At 52.4% G+C, this 20,153-nt stretch overlaps 1 protein-coding gene across 1 annotated transcript in view; it reads right to left on the minus strand.

Moving 5' to 3' along the window:
* Nucleotides 1-20,153, minus strand: part of LOC123748959 (platelet binding protein GspB-like) — a 138,235-nt gene that overhangs the window by 21,928 nt on the left and 96,154 nt on the right. The window contains exon 3 of the mRNA XM_069326724.1: nucleotides 9,106-12,028. Within this exon, the coding sequence (XP_069182825.1) occupies nucleotides 9,106-12,028 (2,923 nt within the window). The remainder of the gene's footprint in view (nucleotides 1-9,105; nucleotides 12,029-20,153) is intronic.

The following is a 20,153-nucleotide window of genomic DNA, read 5'->3' on the forward strand; positions in this document are numbered from 1 at the left end:
TGAGTTTCCAGTTTCCACCCATGTCCCCTCGTTCTGTTATTATTACGTGTGAACATTTCGTCTATTTTCACTTTGTCAATTCCCCTGAGTATTTTATATGTCCCTATCATATCTCCTCTCTCCCTTCTTTTCTCTAGTGTCGTAAGGCTCAGTTCCCTCAGACGTTCTTTATATCATGTGTTATGTATATCATGTATATCACACACACACATGTATGTGTGTATGTACTCACCTAGTTGTGCTCGCGAGGGTTGAGCTCTGGCTCTTTGGTTCCGCCTCGTGCGGGAATTGAACCCGCGCCACAGAATTACGAGTCCTGCGCGCTATCCACCAGGCTACGAGGCCCCCTTCTCGTTCCCCCCGAGGAACTGACCCTGTCAATTCCTCTGAGAATCTTATATGTGGTGATCATGTCCCCTCTTACTCTTCTGTCACCCAGAGACGTGAGGTTTAGTTCCCGTAGTCTCTCCTCGTAGCTCATACCTCTTAGTTCGGGTACTAGTCTGGTGGCAAACCTTTGAACCTTTTCCAGTTTAGTCTTATGCTTGACTAGATATGGACTCCATGCTGGAGCCGCATACTCTAGGATTGGTCTGACATATGTGGTATATAATGTTCTGAAAGATTCCTTACACAAGGTTCTAAAGGCCGTTCTTATGTTAGCCAACCTGGCATATGCCGCTGATGTTATCCTCTTGATATGGGCTTCAGGTCTGGCGTGATATCAACCCCCTGGTCTTTCTCTCTCTCTCTGACTCTTGAAGTATTTCATCTCCCAGATGATACCTTGTATCTGGTCTCCTGCTTTCTACACCTATCTTCATTACATTACATTTGCTTGGATTAAACTCTAACAACCATTTGTTCGACCATTCCTGCAGCTTGTCCAGGTCTTCTTGAAGCCTCAAGCTGTCCTCCTCTGTCTTAATCCTTCTCATAATGTGTGCTACACTGTGGGAGAGTATGCTGCAGGACCAGGTAGAGTGTGCTACACTGTGGGAGAGTATGCTGCAGGAGCAGGTAGAGTGCTACACAGTGGGAGAGTATGCTGCAGGGACAGGTAGTGTGCTACACTGTGGGAGAGTATGCTGCAGGAGCAGGTAGAGTGCTACACTGTGGGAGAGTATGCTGCAGGAGCAGGTAGTGTGTGCTACACTGTGGGAGAGTATGCTGCAGGAGCAGGTAGAGTGCTACACTGTGGGAGAGTATGCTGCAGGAGCAGGTAGTGTGTGCTACACTGTGGGAGAGTATGCTGCAGGGACAGGTAGTGTGCTACACTGTGGGAGAGTATGCTGCAGGAGCAGGTAGTGTGTGCTACACTGTGGGAGAGTATGCTGCAGGGACAGGTAGAGTGCTACACTGTGGGAGAGTATGCTGCAGGAGCAGGTAGAGTGCTACACAGTGGGAGAGTATGCTGCAGGGACAGGTAGTGTGCTACACTGTGGGAGAGTATGCTGCAGGAGCAGGTAGAGTGCTACACTGTGGGAGAGTATGCTGCAGGAGCAGGTAGAGTGCTACACTGTGGGAGAGTATACTGCAGGACCAGGTAGAGTGTGCTACACTGTGGGAGAGTATGCTGCAGGACCAGGTAGAGTGTGCTACACTGTGGGAGAGTATGCTGCTGGAGCAGGTAGAGTGTACTACACTGTGGGAGAGTATGCTGCTGGACCAGGTAGAGTGTGCTACACTGTGGGAGAGTATGCTGCAGGAGCAGGTAGAGTGTGCTACACTGTGGGAGAGTATGCTGCAGGACCAGGTAGAGTGTGCTACACTGTGGGAGAGTATGCTGCTGGAGCAGGTAGAGTGTACTACACTGTGTGAGAGTATGCTGCAGGACCAGGTAGTGTGTGCTACACTGTGGGAGAGTATGCTGCAGGACCAGGTAGTGTGTGCTACACTGTGGGAGAGTATGCTGCAGGACCAGGTAGTGTGTGCTACACTGTGGGAGAGTATGCTGCAGGACAGGTAGAGTGTGCTACACTGTGGGAGAGTATGCTGCTGGAGCAGGTAGAGTGTGCTACACTGTGGGAGAGTATGCTGCTGGAGCAGGTAGAGTGTACTACACTGTGGGAGAGTATGCTGCTGGACCAGGTAGAGTGTGCTACACTGTGGGAGAGTATGCTGCAGGACCAGGTAGAGTGCTACACAGTGGGAGAGTATGCTGCAGGGACAGGTAGAGTGCTACACTGTGGGAGAGTATGCTGCAGGGACAGGTAGTGTGCTACACTGTGGGAGAGTATGCTGCAGGGACAGGTAGAGTGCTACACTGTGGGAGAGTATGCTGCAGGGACAGGTAGTGTGCTACACTGTGGGAGAGTATGCTGCAGGACCAGGTAGTGTGTGCTACACTGTGGGAGAGTATGCTGCAGGACCAGGTAGTGTGTGCTACACTGTGGGAGAGTATGCTGCAGGAGCAGGTAGAGTGCTACACTGTGGGAGAGTATGCTGCAGGACAGGTAGAGTGTGCTACACTGTGGGAGAGTATGCTGCAGGACCAGGTAGAGTGTGCTACACTGTGGGAGAGTATGCTGCTGGAGCAGGTAGAGTGTACTACACTGTGGGAGAGTATGCTGCTGGACCAGGTAGAGTGTGCTACACTGTGGGAGAGTATGCTGCAGGGACAGGTAGTGTGCTACACTGTGGGAGAGTATGCTGCAGGACCAGGTAGTGTGTGCTACACTGTGGGAGAGTATGCTGCAGGACCAGGTAGAGTGTGCTACACTGTGGGAGAGTATGCTGCTGGAGCAGGTAGAGTGTACTACACTGTGGGAGAGTATGCTGCTGGACCAGGTAGAGTGTGCTACACTGTGGGAGAGTATGCTGCAGGGACAGGTAGTGTGCTACACTGTGGGAGAGTATGCTGCAGGACCAGGTAGAGTGTGCTACACTGTGGGAGAGTATGCTGCTGGACCAGGTAGAGTGTGCTACACTGTGGGAGAGTATGCTGCTGGACCAGGTAGTGTGCTACACTGTGGGAGAGTATGCTGCAGGACCAGGTAGTGTGCTACACTGTGGGAGAGTATGCTGCAGGACCAGGTAGAGTGTGCTACACTGTGGGAGAGTATGCTGCAGGACCAGGTAGAGTGTGCTACACTGTGGGAGAGTATGCTGCAGGACCAGGTAGTGTGCTACACTGTGGGAGAGTATGCTGCAGGACCAGGTAGAGTGTGCTACACTGTGGGAGAGTATGCTGCAGGACCAGGTAGAGTGTGCTACACTGTGGGAGAGTATGCTGCAGGACCAGGTAGAGTGTGCTACACTGTGGGAGAGTATGCTGCTGGACCAGGTAGTGTGCTACACTGTGGGAGAGTATGCTGCAGGAGCAGGTAGTGTGTGCTACACTGTGGGAGAGTATGCTGCAGGACCAGGTAGAGTGTGCTACACTGTGGGAGAGTATGCTGCAGGACCAGGTAGTGTGTGCTACACTGTGGGAGAGTATGCTGCAGGAGCAGGTAGTGTGTGCTACACTGTGGGAGAGTATGCTGCAGGACCAGGTAGTGTGTGCTACACTGTGGGAGAGTATGCTGCTGGAGCAGGTAGAGTGTGCTACACTGTGGGAGAGTATGCTGCAGGACCAGGTAGAGTGTGCTACACTGTGGGAGAGTATGCTGCTGGAGCAGGTAGAGTGTGCTACACTGTGGGAGAGTATGCTGCTGGACCAGGTAGTGTGTGCTACACTGTGGGAGAGTATGCTGCTGGAGCAGGTAGAGTGTACTACACTGTGGGAGAGTATGCTGCAGGACCAGGTAGTGTGTGCTACACTGTGGGAGAGTATGCTGCAGGACCAGGTAGAGTGTGCTACACTGTGGGAGAGTATGCTGCTGGAGCAGGTAGAGAGTGCTACACTGTGGGAGAGTATGCTGCATTGACAGGTAGTGTGCTACACTGTGGGAGAGTATGCTGCAGGAGCAGGTAGAGTGTGCTACACTGTGGGAGAGTATGCTGCAGGACCAGGTAGAGTGTGCTACACTGTGGGAGAGTATGCTGCAGGACCAGGTAGAGTGTGCTACACTGTGGGAGAGTATGCTGCTGGAGCAGGTAGAGTGTGCTGGAAGGAGGTGATCCACCAGGAGCTGGTTGGGCCGTTGCGTCACTTCTTGACGCAACGGCCCCCCCCCCCCATCCCCCCCCACTCCCTACTCCCACGCATCCCCAAAAAATATATATAACTTGTAGATAAATGTAGAAATGAGTGGAATAATGTCTGTAGGACCACGTGACGTGAGGTGAGGGAGGTGAGGAAGACATTACTGGGAGGTGTGACCGGAGAGGAAGGGCTTGAAACACTTGTCGGGGGAGGAGTGATTTGTGTCTCTCTCAACCACTTCCTCCACCACCCTCACTGCCCCCCCCCCCATCTTACCCCCCCCCATCTTACCCCCCCCCCTCCCCCTCATTCACACACGCATCTCCCAGAATGAATAGACTCGTTCCTCTCAATGTTACCTTACTTGTTTAATGTTTACTGTTTGCGAGGGTTGAGCTTTGGCTCTTTGGTCCCGCCTCTCAACTGTCAATCAACTGGTGTACAGGTTCCTGAGCCTATTGGGCTCTATCATATCTACACTTGAAACTGTGTATGGAGTCAGCCTCCACCACATCACTGCCTAATGCATTCCATCCGTTAACTACTCGGACACTGAAAAAGTTCCTTCTAACGTCTCTGTGGCTCATGTGGGTACTCAGTTTCCACCTGTGTCCCCTTGTTCGCGTCCCACCAGTGTTGAATAGTTCATCTTTATCTACCCTGTCAATTCCTCAGAATTTTGTAGGTAGTAATCATGTCTCCCCTTACTCTTCTGTCTTCCAGTGTCGTAAGGTGCATTTCCCGCAGCCTTTCCTCGTAACTCATGCCTCTTAGTTCTGGGACTAGTCTAGTGGCATACCTCTGAACTTTTTCCAGCTCAATCTTGTTCTTGACAAAGTACGGGCTCCATGCTGGGGCCGCATACTCCAGGATTGGTCTTACATATGTGGTGTACAAGATTCTGAATGATTCCTTACACAGGTTCCTGAAGGCTGTTCTGATGTTAGCCAGCCTCGCATATGCCGCAGACGTTATTCTCTTTATGTGGGCTTCAGGAGACAGGTTTGGTGTGATATCAACTCCTAGATCTTTCTCTCTGTGTCTGGCCTTCTGTTTCGACCGCCTACTTTCACTACCTTACATTTACTCGAGTTGATCTTTAGTAGCCAACAAGTAGTAGCCTACTTAGTAGAACTCAACTTGTGTGTGCATTCACCTAGTTGTGCTTGCGGGGGTTGAGCTCTGCTCTTTCGGCCCGCCTCTCAACTGTCAATCAACTCTTTCTACTACTACCACTACTTCCCTCTTCCCCCTTCCCCCCCCCCCCCCACACACACACCAGGAAGCAGCCCGTGATGGCTGACTAACTCCCAAGTACCTATTTACTGCTAGGTAACAGGGGGCATAGGGTGAAAGAAACTCTGCCCATTGTTTCTTGCTGGCGCCCAGGATCGAACCCGGGACCACAAGATCACGTGTGCAGCGTGCTGTCCGCTCGGCCACCGGTGTGTGTGTGTGTGTGTGTGTGTGTGTATGTGAGTGAGTGTGTGTGTACTCACGTATTTGTACTCACCTATTTGTGCTTGCAGGATCGAGCATTGACTCTTGGATTCCGCCTTTCCAGCTATCGGTTGTTTACAGCAATGACTCCTGTCCCATTTCCCTATCATATCTAATTTTAAAATTATGAATAGAATTTGCTTCCACAACCTGTTCCTGAAGTGCATTCCATTTTCCCACTACTCTCACGCTAAAAGAAAACTTCCTAACATCTCTGTGACTCATCTGAGTTTCCAGTTTCCACCCATGTCCCCTCGTTCTGTTATTATTACGTGTGAACATTTCGTCTATTTCCACTTTGTCAATTCCCCTGAGTATTTTATATGTCCCTATCATATCTCCTCTCTCCCTTCTTTTCTCTAGTGTCGTAAGGTTCAGTTCCTTCAGACGCTCTTCATATCCCATCCCTCGTAACTCTGGGACAAGCCTCGTTGCAAACCTCTGAACCTTCTCTAGTTTCCTTATGTGTTTCTTCAGGTGGGGGCTCCATGATGGCGCGGCATACTCTAAGACGGGTCTCACGTAGGCAGTTTTTTTTTTATTATTATTATTTTCTACCACAAACGTGGCCAGACATTTACAATGCTAACCAGCATATATACATTTTCTTCTGTCCTCCATGGACAGGGTTAGAGAAGTGTTAAACATATAGTTCAAGGGTTTATTGAACAATCAACCACAGAAGGTGATTTGGTGCTTTTAAAATGCTAAGCTAACCTACATACGTAAATACATAGATACACAGATTTACGTATGTCCGACGTAAAGTGTTAGATGTGTCTTTTACATAGTGTCATTAACGTACATTTACAAAAGTGAAATGTAATTTTGATCAGCTTCCATATATACTTTATACCCATACATATACATACACACTCACACATATATGTACACATACATACATACTCATTGTGTACTGTCCTTTTGGTCGTCTATCACCTGATCCCATTTCCATAACTTTACATTTACTGGTGTTGAACTCCAGTAGCCATTTCCCTGACCATCTCTGCAACCTGTTTAGGTCCTCTTGGAAGACCTCATCTGTCACAATCCTCATCTGTCACAATCCTCATCTGTCACAACTCTTCTCATTAATTTTGCGTCATCCGCTAACATTGACATGTATGATTCCACTCCTGTAAACATATCATTTATGTAAATTAGAAAGAGGATTGGTCCCAGCACCGATCCTTGAGGTACTCCACTTGTTACTGTTCGCCAGTCCGACTTCTCGCCCCTTACCATTACCCTCTGGCTCCTTCCTGTTAGGTAGTTCCTCACCCATACTAGGGCCTTTCCGCTTACTCCTGCCTGCCTCTCAAGTTTGTATAGCAGTCTCATGTGCGGTACTGTACCAAAGGCCTTTTGGCAGTCAAGAAATATGCAGTCTGCCCAGCCTTCTCTGTCCTGCCTTATCCTTGTTACTTTGTCATAGAATTCAAAAAGGTTTGTTAGGCATGATTTCCCTGTCCAGAACCCATGTTGGTGCTTGTTAACAAACCCAATACTGTCCAGGTGCTCAACAAGTCTTAGCCTAATTATTCTTTCAAGTATTTTGCAGGGGATGCTTGTCAGTGATACGGGTCTGTAGTTAAATGCCTCCTCCCTATCCCCTTTCTTGAAAATCGGTACGACATTTGCCCACTTCCAGCAACTGGGCAATTCTCCCGACATAAGTGACTCATTAAAGATCATTGCTAGAGGCACGCTGAGAGCCTGCGCTGCCTCTTTTAGTATCCATGGTGATACTTTGTCAGGTCCAACCGCTTTAGTTGCATCCAGTGTTGTCAACTGTTTCATCACCTCCTCTGCTGTCATCTCTGTATCTGATAGTCTTCCATCTAATCTCTTCTAACAATGGCAGCCACTCAGGCTCGGTTGTGAACACTCCATGGAAACTTGCATTCAGTACCTCACAGATTTCCTTGTCGCTTTCTGTATATGCCCCCTCTATTTTCCTCAGTCTTGTCACTTGGTCCTTCACCGACATCTTCCTTCTTATATGGCTTTGTAGTAATTTAGGTTGCTTTTTCGCTTTGACTGCAATATCATTCTCATAATTTCTTTCCGACACTCGTCTTATGTTAATGTAATCATTCCTAGCTCTGTTACATCTAATCCTGTTGTCCTCTGTCCTTTGTCTTCTGTACTTCCTCCACTCCCTCCTGCTTCTCACCTTTGCTTCCTGACACTGTCTATTAAACCATGGGTTATTATATTCCCTCCTGCTTTTTTCCTTTATTGTTGGAATAAATCTCTCTTCAGCCTCCTTGCATTTCCATATGACTTGGTTCATCATATCCTGCACTGTTTTTCCTCTAATTTCTTCCTCCCACTGCACTTCTCCCAGGTAGTCCCTTATCCTTCTGGAGTCCCCTTTTCTGTAATCAAGTCTCCTTACTCGGACCTCTTGTCCTTGTGTGTGTGTGTGTGTGTGTGTGTGTGTGTGTGTGTGTGTGTGTGTGTGTGTGTGTGTGTGTGTGTGTGTGTGTGTGTGTGTGTGTGTGTGTGTGTGTACTCACCTATTTGTACTCACCTATTTGTGCTTGCGGGGGTTGAGCTTTGGCTCTTTGGTCCCGCCTCTCAACTGTCAATCAACTGGTGTACAGATTCCTGAGCCTACTGGGCTCCTTCATATCTACATTTAAAACTGTGTATGGAGTCAGCCTCCACCACATCACTGCCTAATGCATTCCATCCGTTAACTACTCTGACACTGACAAAGTTCCTTCTAACGTCTCTGTGGCTCATGTGAGTACTCAGTTTCCACCTGTGTCCCCTTGTTCGCGTCCCACCAGTGTTGAATAGTTTATCCTTGTTTACCCGGTCGATTCCTCTGAGGATTTTGTAGGTTGTGATCATGTCTCCCCTTACTCTTCTGTCTTCCAGTGTCGTAAGGTGCATTTCCCGCAGCCTTTCCTCGTAACTCATGCCTCATGTGTGTGTGTGTGCGCGTGCGTGTGTGCAAGGGGGAGGGAAGCCTACCGGACCCAGTACAAGAGGAAGGACAGAGGACCACAGGATCAGACGCAACAGAGCTAAGAAAAAATACATCAACATAAGAAGAGTATCGGAAAGAAATTATGAAAAACGCCAAATTTGCAATCAAAGCGAAAAATCCTCCAAAATGACTACACAGCCATATATATATATGAGGGAAATTGTCGGTGAACGACCAAGTGACAAGACTAAGGAGAACAACACTGGATCAAACTATACCAGTTGGACCAGACAATGTATCACCGTGGATACTTGGGTGTGAGGGGGTGAGGGGTGAGGGGTGAGGGTGTGAGGGGTGAGGGGTGAGGGTGTGAGAGGTGAGGGGTGTGAGGGTGTGAGGGGTGAGGGGTGAGGGTGTGAGGGGTGAGGGGTGAGGGTGTGAGAGGTGAGGGGTGTGAGGGTGTGAGGGGTGACGGGTGAGGGGGTGAGAGGTGAGGGGGCCAGCAGGTGAGGCAGGGGGCGCCGGCCAGTAAGGTGGAGAAAGGATTTATGGAGTAACTAGAGGAGGCGGCCACAACCCTTCCGGCGTGGGCGTCCCGGGGCGCCCCTTCCTCCCCGCCTCCGTCGTCCACGTGGGGTTGCTGCCGTCTGATAGTGCTTGCTGCCGTCTGTGAACGCTTGCTGCCGTCTGAGAGCGCTTGCTGCCGTCTGTGAGCGCTTGCTGCCGCCTGAGAGCGCTTGGAGCCGTCTGAGAGCGCTTGCTGCCGTCTGAGAGCGCTTGCTGCCGTCTGATAGTGCTTGCTGCCATCTGTGAACGCTTGCTGCCGTCTGAGAGCGCTTGCTGCCGTCTGTGAGCGCTTGCTGCCGCCTGAGAGCGCTTGGAGCCGTCTGAGAGCGCTTGCTGCCGTCTGAGAGCGCTTGCTGCCGTCTGAGAGTGCTTGCTGCCGTCTGATAGTGCTTGCTGCCGTCTGAGAGTGCTTGCTGCCGTCTGATAGTGCTTGCTGCCGTCTGTGAACGCTTGCTGCCGTCTGAGAGCGCTTGCTGCCGTCTGTGAACGCTTGCTGCCGTCTGATAGTGCTTGCTGCCGTCTGATAGTGCTTGCTGCCGTCTGTGAGCGCTTGCTGCCGTCTGATAGTGCTTGCTGCCGTCTGTGAACGCTTGCTGCCGTCTGAGAGCGCTTGCTGCCGTCTGAGAGCGCTTGCTGCCGTCTGAGAGCGCTTGCTGCCGTCTGTGAGCGCTTGCTGCCGTCTGAGAGCGCTTGCTGCCGTCTGAGAGCGCTTGCTGCCGTCTGAGAGCGCTTGCTGCCGTCTGTGAGCGCTTGCTGCCGTCTGAGAGCGCTTGCTGCCGTCTGAGAGCGCTTGCTGCCGTCTGTGAGCGCTTGCTGCCGTCTGTGAGCGCTTGCTGCCGTCTGAGAGCGCTTGCTGCCGTCTGTGAGCGCTTGCTGCCGTCTGTGAGCGCTTGCTGCCGTCTGAGAGTGCTTGCTGCCGTCTGATAGTGCTTGCTGCCGTCTGAGAGTGCTTGCTGCCGCCTGATAGTGCTTGCTGCCGTCTGTGAACGCTTACTGCCGTCTGAGAGCGCTTGCTGCCGTCTGTGAGCGCTTGCTGCCGTCTGATAGTGCTTGCTGCCGTCTGTGAACGCTTGCTGCCGTCTGAGAGCGCTTGCTGCCGTCTGTGAACGCTTTCTGCCGTCTGAGAGTGCTTGCTGCCGTCTGTGAGCGCTTGCTGCCGTCTGATAGTGCTTGCTGCCGTCTGTGAGCGCTTGCTGCCGTCTGATAGTGCTTGCTGCCGTCTGATAGTGCTTGCTGCCGTCTGTGAGCGCTTGCTGCCGTCTGATAGTGCTTGCTGCCGTCTGATAGTGCTTGCTGCCGTCTGTGAACGCTTGCTGCCGTCTGAGAGCGCTTGCTGCCGTCTGTGAACGCTTGCTGCCGTCTGATAGTGCTTGCTGCCGTCTGATAGTGCTTGCTGCCGTCTGTGAGCGCTTGCTGCCGTCTGATAGTGCTTGCTGCCGTCTGTGAGCGCTTGCTGCCGTCTGTGAGCGCTTGCTGCCGTCTGATAGTGCTTGCTGCCGTCTGATAGTGCTTGCTGCCGTCTGTGAGCGCTTGCTGCCGTCTGATAGTGCTTGCTGCCGTCTGTGAACGCTTGCTGCCGTCTGAGAGCGCTTGCTGCCGTCTGTGAACGCTTGCTGCCGTCTGATAGTGCTTGCTGCCGTCTGATAGTGCTTGCTGCCGTCTGTGAGCGCTTGCTGCCGTCTGATAGTGCTTGCTGCCGTCTGATAGTGCTTGCTGCCGTCTGTGAACGCTTGCTGCCGTCTGAGAGCGCTTGCTGCCGTCTGAGAGCGCTTGCTGCCGTCTGAGAGCGCTTGCTGCCGTCTGATAGTGCTTGCTGCCGTCTGTGAACGCTTGCTGCCGTCTGATAGTGCTTGCTGCCGTCTGTGAGCGCTTGCTGCCGTCTGATAGTGCTTGCTGCCGTCTGATAGTGCTTGCTGCCGTCTGTGAGCGCTTGCTGCCGTCTGAGAGCGCTTGCTGCCGTCTGTGAGCGCTTGCTGCCGTCTGAGAGCGCTTGCTGCCGTCTGTGAGCGCTTGCTGCCGTCTGTGAGCGCTTGCTGCCGTCTGAGAGCGCTTGCTGCCGTCTGTGAGCGCTTGCTGCCGTCTGTGAGCGCTTGCTGCCGTCTGAGAGTGCATGCTGCCGTCTGTGAGCGCATGCTGCCGTCTGAGAGCGCTTGCTGCCGTCTGAGAGCGCTTGCTGCCGTCTGTGAGCGCTTGCTGCCGTCTGAGAGCGCTTGCTGCCATCTGTGAGCGCTTGCTGCCGTCTGAGAGCGCTTGCTGCCGTCTGAGAGCGCTTGCTGCCGTCTGTGAGCGCTTGCTGCCGTCTGTGAGCGCTTGCTGCCGTCTGAGAGTGCTTGCTGCCGTCTGTGAGCGCTTGCTGCCGTCTGAGAGCGCTTGCTGCCGTCTGTGAGCGCTTGCTGCCATCTGTGAGCGCTTGCTGCCGTCTGAGAGCGCTTGCTGCCGTCTGTGAGCGCTTGCTGCCGTCTGTGAGCGCTTGCTGCCGTCTGAGAGCGCTTGCTGCCGTCTGTGAGCGCTTGCTGCCGTCTGTGAGCGCTTGCTGCCGTCTGAGAGTGCTTGCTGCCGTCTGAGAGCGCTTGCTGCCGTCTGAGAGCGCTTGCTGCCGTCTGAGAGTGCTTGCTGCCGTCTGTGAGCGCTTGCTACCGTCTGAGAGTGCTTGCTGCCGTCTGTGAGCGCTTGCTGCCGCCTGAGAGTGCTTGCTGCCGTCTGAGAGCGCTTGCTGCCGTCTGAGAGTGCTTGCTGCCGTCTGAGAGCGCTTGCTGCCGTCTGAGAGCGCTTGCTGCCGTCTGAGAGAGCTTGCTGCCGTGTGAGAGAGCTTGCTGCCGTCTGAGAGAGCTTGCTGCCGTGTGAGAGAGCTTGCTGCCGTGTGAGAGAGCTTGCTACCGTCTGAGAGAGCTTGCTGCCGTCTGAGAGCTCTTGCTACCGTCTGAGAGCTCTTGCTACCGTCTGAGAGAGCTTGCTACTGTCTGAGAGCGCTTGCTACCGTCTAAGAGCGCTTGCTACCGTCCATGCCGGAATCGTCATACTGTCTATGGCTGGGACGGCGTCCAGACGACAGTAGCTTAGTGTTGACGACATGCAGAGACGGGCAGAGTGTGATCCAGGAAGCTGTTGTGCTCCAGCGACGGCATGAGGCAGACGTCAGCCCGAGGCCAGCATCTGGGGAGGCTGGAGCAGACGGTAGGTCCTGGCGAGTGCCTGGGGAGGGTCTGGGGTCAAGGGTTAACCCGGGAGGGTGCCAGGAGTGCCAGGAAGGCCAGGGGTCGAGCCCCGGGGAGCGTGCCACTCACCTCACACCTCCCGTCTGGTGAGTGGCAGCGTGTGGCTGGCTGGTTATGAGGTGTGAGGGACGGTGAGTGGTGCTGCCCAATACTGTCACTATGGCAGTGTGTCCACTCACAGGATGAGTGGCGCTGCCCAATACTGTCACTATGGCGGTGTGTCCACTCACAGGATGAGTGGCGCTGCCCAATACTGTCACTATGGCGGTGTGTCCACTCACAGGATGAGTGGCGCTGCCCAATACTGTCACTATGGCGGTGTGTCCACCCACAGGATGAGTGGCGCTGCCCAATACTGTCACTATGGCGGTGTGTTCACTCACAGGATGAGTGGTGCTGCCCAATACTGTCACTATGGCGGTGTGTTCACTCACAGGATGAGTGGTGCTGCCCAATACTGTCACTATGGCGGTGTGTCCACTCACAGGATGAGTGGTGCTGCCCAATACTGTCACTATGGCGGTGTGTTCACTCACAGGATGAGTGGTGCTGCCCAATACTGTCACTATGGCGGTGTGTCCACTCACAGGATGAGTGGCACTGCCCAATACTGTCACTATGGCAGTGTGTCCACTCACAGGATGAGTGGCACTGCCCAATATTGTCACTTTGGCGGTGTGTCCACTCACAGGATGAGTGACGCTGCCCAATACTGTCACTATGGCGGTGAGTTCACTCACAGGATGAGTGGCGCTGCCCAATACTGTCACTATGGCGGTGTGTCCACTCACAGGATGAGTGACGCTGCCCAATACTGTCACTATGGCGGTGTGTCCACTCACAGGATGAGTGGCGCTGCCCAATACTGTCACTATGGCAGTGTGTCCACTCACAGGATGAGTGACGCTGTCCAATACTGTTACTATGGCAGTGTGTCCACTCACAGGATGAGTGGCGCTGCCCAATACTGTCACTACGGCGGTGAGTTCACTCACAGGATGAGTGGCGCTGCCCAATACTGTCACTATGGCGGTGTGTCCACTCACAGGATGAGTGGCGCTGCCCAATACTGTCACTATGGCGGTGAGTTCACTCACAGGATGAGTGGCGCTGCCCAATACTGTCACTATGGCGGTGTGTCCACTCACAGGATGAGTGGCGCTGCCCAATACTGTCACTATGGCGGTGTGTCCACTCACAGGATGAGTGGGCTGCCCAATACTGTCACTATGGCGGTGTGTCCACTCACAGGATGAGTGGCGCTGCCCAATACTGTCACTATGGCGGTGTGTCCACTCACAGGATCAGTGGGCTGCCCAATACTGTCACTATGGCGGTGTGTCCACTCACAGGATGAGTGGTGCTGCCCAATACTGTCACTATGGCGGTGTGTCCACTCACAGGATGAGTGGCGCTGCCCAATACTGTCACTATGGCAGTGTGTCCACTCACAGGATGAGTGGCGCTGCCCAATACTGTCACTATGGCGGTGTGTCCACTCACAGGATGAGTGGCGCTGCCCAATACTGTCACTATGGCGGTGTGTCCGCTCACAGGATGAGTGGCGCTGCCCAATACTGTCACTATGGCGGTGTGTCCACTCACAGGATGAGTGGCGCTACCCAATACTGTCACTATGGCGGTGTGTCCGCTCACAGGATGAGTGGCGCTGCCCAATACTGTCACTATGGCGGTGTGTCCACTCACAGGATGAGTGGCGCTGCCCAATACTGTCACTATGGCAGTGTGTCCACTCACAGGATGAGTGGGCTGCCCAATACTGTCACTATGGCGGTGTATCCACTCACAGGATGAGTGGCGCTGTCCAATACTGTCACTATGGCGGTGTGTCCACTCACAGGATGAGTGACGCTGCCCAATACTGTCACTATAGCGGTGTGTCCACTCACAGGATGAGTGGCGCTGCCCAATACTGTCACTATGGCGGTGTGTCCGCTAACAGGATGAGTGGCACTGCCCAATACTGTCACTATGGCGGTGTGTCCACTCACAGGATGAGTGGCGCTGCCTAATACTGTCACTATGGCGGTGTGTCCACTCACAGGATGAGTGGCGCTGCCCAATACTGTCACTATGGCGGTGTGTCCACTCACAAGATGAGTGGCGCTGCCCAATACTGTCACTATGGCGGTGTGTCCGCTCACAGGATGAGTGGCGCTGCCCAATACTGTCACTATGGCGGTGTGTCCACTCACAAGATGAGTGGCGCTGCCCAATACTGTCACTATGGCGGTGTGTCCAATCTTCATTATACGAATGTATATGTATGTATGTATGTATGTATGTATGTATGTATGTATGTATGTATGTATGTATGTATGTATGTATAATGTACCTAATAGCCAGAACGCACTACTTGGCCTAGTATGCAAGGCCCGATTTGTCTAACAGGCCGAGTTTTCCTGAAATTGTTTATTGTAGTAAATTTGTGTCTTAAGAAATATTAATGTTTTTCATAATATTATATACGATTATATTTTTTGAATCAAGTTAAAACTAACGTTGAAATATGACCAAACAGAACGTAACGAAACGTAACGAAAGGTAACAGAACGTAACGAAACGTAACAGAACGTAACGAAACATAACCGAACGTAACGAAACGTAACGAAACGTAACAGAACGTAACGAAACGTAACAGAAAGTAACGAAACGTAACAGAACGTAACGAAACGTAACGAAACGTAACAGAACGTAACGAAACGTAACCGAACGTAACGAAACGTAACAGAACGTAACGAAACGTAACGAAACGTAACCGAACGTAACGAAACGTAACCGAACGTAACGAAACGTAACAGAACGTAACGAAACGTAACGAAACGTAACCGAACGTAACAGAACGTAACGAAACGTAACGAAACGTAACCGAACGTAACGAAACGTAACCGAACGTAACGAAACGTAACAGAACGTAACGAAACGTAACGAAACGTAACCGAACGTAACGAAACGTAACCGAACGTAACGAAACGTAACAGAACGTAACGAAACGTAACAGAACGTAACGAAACGTAACGAAACGTAACCGAACGTAACGAAACGTAACAGAACGTAACGAAACGTAACGAAACGTAACGAAACGTAACGAAACGTAACCGAACGTAACGAAACGTAACAGAACGTAACGAAACGTAACAGAACGTAACGAAACGTAACGAAACGTAACGAAACGTAACCGAACGTAACGAAACGTAACCGAACGTAACGAAACGTAACAGAACGTAACGAAACGTAACAGAACGTAACGAAACGTAACGAAACGTAACCGAACGTAACGAAACGTAACGAAACGTAACGAAACGTAACCGAACGTAACGAAACGTAACAGAACGTAACGAAACGTAACATTACGTAACGAAACGTAACAGAACGTAACGAAACGTAACAGAACGTAACGAAACGTAACAGAACGTAACGAAACGTAACAGAACGTAACGAAACGTAACAGAACATAACGAAACGTAACGAAACGTAACAGAACGTAACGAAACGTAACAGAACGTAACAGAACGTAACGGAACGTAACAGAAGGTAACGGAACGTAACAGAAGGTAACGGAACGTAACAGAAGGTAACGGAACGTAACAGAAGGTAACGGAACGTAACAGAAGGTAACGGAACGTAACAGACTGTAACGGAAAGTAACAGAAGGTAACGGAACGTAACAGAAGGTAACGGAACGTAACAGAAGGTAACGGAACGTAACAGAAGGTAACGGAACGTAACAGAAGGTAACGGAACGTAACAGAACGTAACGCAACGTAACAGAAGGTAACGGAACGTAACAGAAAGTAACAGAACGTAACAGAAAGTAACAGAACGTAACAGAAAGTAACAGAACGTAACAGAAAGTAACAGAACGTAACAGGAGGTAACAAAGTAACAGAACGTAACGGAAAGTAACAGAATGTAACAGAACGTAACAGAAAGTAACAAAGTAACAGAACGTAACAGAAAGTAACAAAGTAACAGAACGTAACAGAAAGTAACAGAATGTAACAGAACGTAACAAAGTAACAGAAAGTAACAGAACGTAACAGAAAGTAACAAAGTAACAGAACGTAACAGAAAGTAACAGAATGTAACAGAAAGTAACAAAGTAACAAAAAGTAACAACGTAACAGAAAGTAACAAAGTAACAGAAAGTAACAGAACGTAACAGAAAGTAACAGAATGTAACAGAACGTAACAAAGTAACAGAAAGTAACAAAGTAACAAAGTAACATAAAGTAACAGAAAGTAACATAACGTAACAGGAGGTAACAAAGTAACAGAACGTAACGGAAAGTAACAGAATGTAACAGAACGTAACAGAAAGTAACAAAGTAACAGAAAGTAACAGAATGTAACAGAACGTAACAAAGTAACAGAAAGTAACACAAAGTAACAAAGTAACAGAAAGTAACAGAAAGTAACCTAACCTAACAACGGAACGTAACGGAACAAAGTAAGTCATGTTCATAATACAATATAATAAGATTCACTCATATACAAAAAATCATTTTTAATGAGTATCACTCTGCCTGTTAGGCAAATCGGGTCTTGCATACTAGGCCAAGTTGAGCGTCTTGGCAAGACTTAAATATTTATACGTGTCACCCACACCTGGTTCAACTGTGGGGGACCCCAAGCCTCGGGGAAGAGAATAAAAAGCATTCACGGTAAATTTCCTTCTCCTACCACCCTTTATTATTATTTTTATTATTATTCATAATGTATAGATACAGGAGAGAGTGAAGAAGAGGCTATACCGGGGAGGGGAGGTGAGTATCTTGTCAATAAGGTCCAAAATGGCAGCATTACACGAGTGACGCAGCTAGGTGATTACCCGTCTTGGTAGTTAGTCCTAAGACCTAACTGTTTAGCTCTCACAGGTAAGGTGAGAGGGGCGTCACTCACCCAGGTAAGGTGAGAGGGAGCGTCACTCACCCAGGTAGGGTGAGAGGGGCGTCACTCACCCAGGTAAGGTGAGAGGGGCGTCACTCACCCAGGTAGGGTAAGGGGGCGTCACTCACCCAGGTAGGGTGAGAGGGGGCGTCACTCACCCAGGTAGGGTGAGAGGGGCGTCACTCACCCAGGTAGGGTGAGAGGGGGCGTCACTCACCCAGGTAGGGTGAGAGGGGCGTCACTCACCCAGGTAGGGTGAGAGGGGCGTCACTCACCCAGGTAGGGTAAGGGGGCGTCACTCACCCAGGTAGGGGTGAGAGGGGCGTCACTCACCCAGGTAGGGTGAGAGGGGCGTCACTCACCCAGGTAGGGTAAGGGGGCGTCACTCACCCAGGTAGGGTGAGAGGGGGCGTCACTCACCCAGGTAGGGTGAGAGGGGCGTCACTCACCCAGGTAGGGTAAGGGGGCGTCACTCACCCAGGTAGGGTAAGGGGGCGTCACTCACCCAGGTAGGGTGAGAGGGGGCGTCACTCACCCAGGTAGGGTGAGAGGGGCGTCACTCACCCAGGTAGGGTGAGAGGGGCGTCACTCACCCAGGTAGGGTGAGAGGGGCGTCACTCACCCAGGTAGGATGAGAGGGGACGTCACTCACCCAGGTAGGGTGAGAGGGGGTGTCACTCACCCAGGTAGGGTGAGAGGGGGCGTCATTCACCCAGGTAGGGTGAGAGGGCGTCACTCACCCAGGTAGGGTGAGAGGGGCGTCACTCACCCAGGTAGGGTGAGAGGGGCGTCACTCACCCAGGTAGGGTGAGAGGGGGTGTCACTCACCCAGGTAGGGTGAGGGGGCGTCACTCACCCAGGTATGGTGAGAGGGCGTCACTCACCCAGGTAGGGTGAGAGGGGCGTCACTCACCCAGGTAGGGTGAGAGGGGCGTCACTCACCCAGGTAGGGTGAGAGGGGGTGTCACTCACCCAGGTAGGGTAAGGGGCGTCACTCACCCAGGTAGGGTAAGGGGGCGTCACTCACCCAGGTAGGGTGAGAGGGGGCGTCACTCACCCAGGTAGGGTGAGAGGGGCGTCACTCACCCAGGTAGGGTGAGAGGGGGCGTCACTCACCCAGGTAGGGTGAGAGGGGGCGTCACTCACCCAGGTAGGGTGAGAGGGGCGTCACTCACCCAGGTAGGGTGAGAGGGGCGTCACTCACCCAGGTAAGGTGAGAGGGGGCGTCACTCACCCAGGTAGGGTGAGAGAGGGCGTCACTCACCCAGGTAGGGTGAGAGGGCGTCACTCACCCAGGTAGGGTGAGAGGGCGTCACTCACCCAGGTAGGGTGAGAGGGGCGTCACTCACCCAGGTAGGGTAAGGGGGTGTCACTCACCCAGGTAGGGTGAGAGGGGCCGTCACTCACCCAGGTAGGGTGAGAGGGCGTCACTCACCCAGGTAGGGTGAGAGGGCGTCACTCACCCAGGTAGGGTGAGAGGGCGTCACTCACCCAGGTAGGGGTCAGGGGCCGTCACTCACCCAGGTAGGGGTGAGGGGCCGTCACTCACCCAGGTAGGGGTCAGGGGCCGTCACTCACCCAGGTAGGGGTGAGGGGCCGTCACTCACCCAGGTAGGGGTCAGGGGCCGTCACTCACACAGGGTGCAGGCCATCTTGCCGTCAACATGATTTACGACATCTCGTCGTGTTTACATCTTGAAGGTGTTTGTGTCTCTCCTCCACGACCACCTTTTTGGCCAGCTGTTTATGGCGGGTGATCCCCCCCCCCCCCAGGAGTGACTGGTGACACGCCGTCACTGTCAGACAGTGACGCGTCACTCACTACGGACCTCACACCACCGCGATGTGCACTCCTCGCTCCTCAAGGCTCACACCATCAACTGAATTAGTCCAGTGTTGCCAGATTCACGAAGCAGTTACGCAAGTACTTACGAACGTGTACATCTTTCCTCAATCTTTAACGGCTTTGGTTACATTTATTAAACAGTTTACAAGCATGAAAACTTGCCAATCAACTGTTGTTATTGTTATAAACAGCCTCCTGGTGCTTCCCAGCTCATTAACTGTTTAATAATTGTCAACAAAGCCGCCAGAGATTGATAAAAGATGTACAGGTTCGTAAGTGCTTTCGTGAATCTGGCCCCAGTCACCACCAACACACGCTACATCAAAACATTACAATTCCTGGCTCCTTATTTTCATATATACATTTACATTATAACTTGGGCGCCCATAAAAGATGTATATAATAATGAGACTATTTCAGATTAATTATTAAATGAGGCTGTTACATTTGCTGAGGTGGTTAAGGCCAAGCCGGGGCTGAGCGGACGGGTCTGGACAAGTCTGGGGTGTTTGGCCGGGGGGCAGGGGTGTTCGGCCGGGCGGGGGTGTTCGGCCAGGGGCGGGGGTGTTCGGCCGGGGGGCAGGGGTGTTCAGCCGGGCGGGGGTGTTCAGCCAGGCGGGGGTGTTCGGCCGGGCGGAGGTGTTCGGCCAGGCGGGGGTGTTCAGCCGGGCGGGAGTGTTCGGCCGGGCAGGGGTGTTCATCCAGGCGGGGGTGTTCAGCCAGGCGGGGGTGTTCGGCCAGGCGGGGGTGTTCAGCCGGGCGGGGGTGTTCAGCCAGGCGGGGGTGTTCAGCCAGGCGGGGGTGTTCAGCCAGGCGGGGGTGTTCAGCCAGGCGGGGGTGTTCAGCCAGGCGGGGGTGTTCAGCCGGGCGGGGGTGTTCAGCCAGGCGGGGGTGTTCAGCCAGGCGGGGGTGTTCAGCCAGGCGGGGGTGTTCAGCCGGGCGGGGGTGTTCGGCCGGGCAGGGGTGTTCATCCAGGCGGGGGTGTTCAGCCAGGCGGGGGTGTTCGGCCAGGCGGGGGTGTTCGGCCAGGCGGGGGTGTTCGGCCAGGCGGGGGTGTTCGGCCAGGCGGGGGTGTTCGGCCAGGGG

The sequence above is a fragment of the Procambarus clarkii genome, chromosome 18, assembly GCF_040958095.1.
Source record: "Procambarus clarkii isolate CNS0578487 chromosome 18, FALCON_Pclarkii_2.0, whole genome shotgun sequence".
NCBI lineage: Eukaryota > Metazoa > Arthropoda > Malacostraca > Decapoda > Cambaridae > Procambarus > Procambarus clarkii.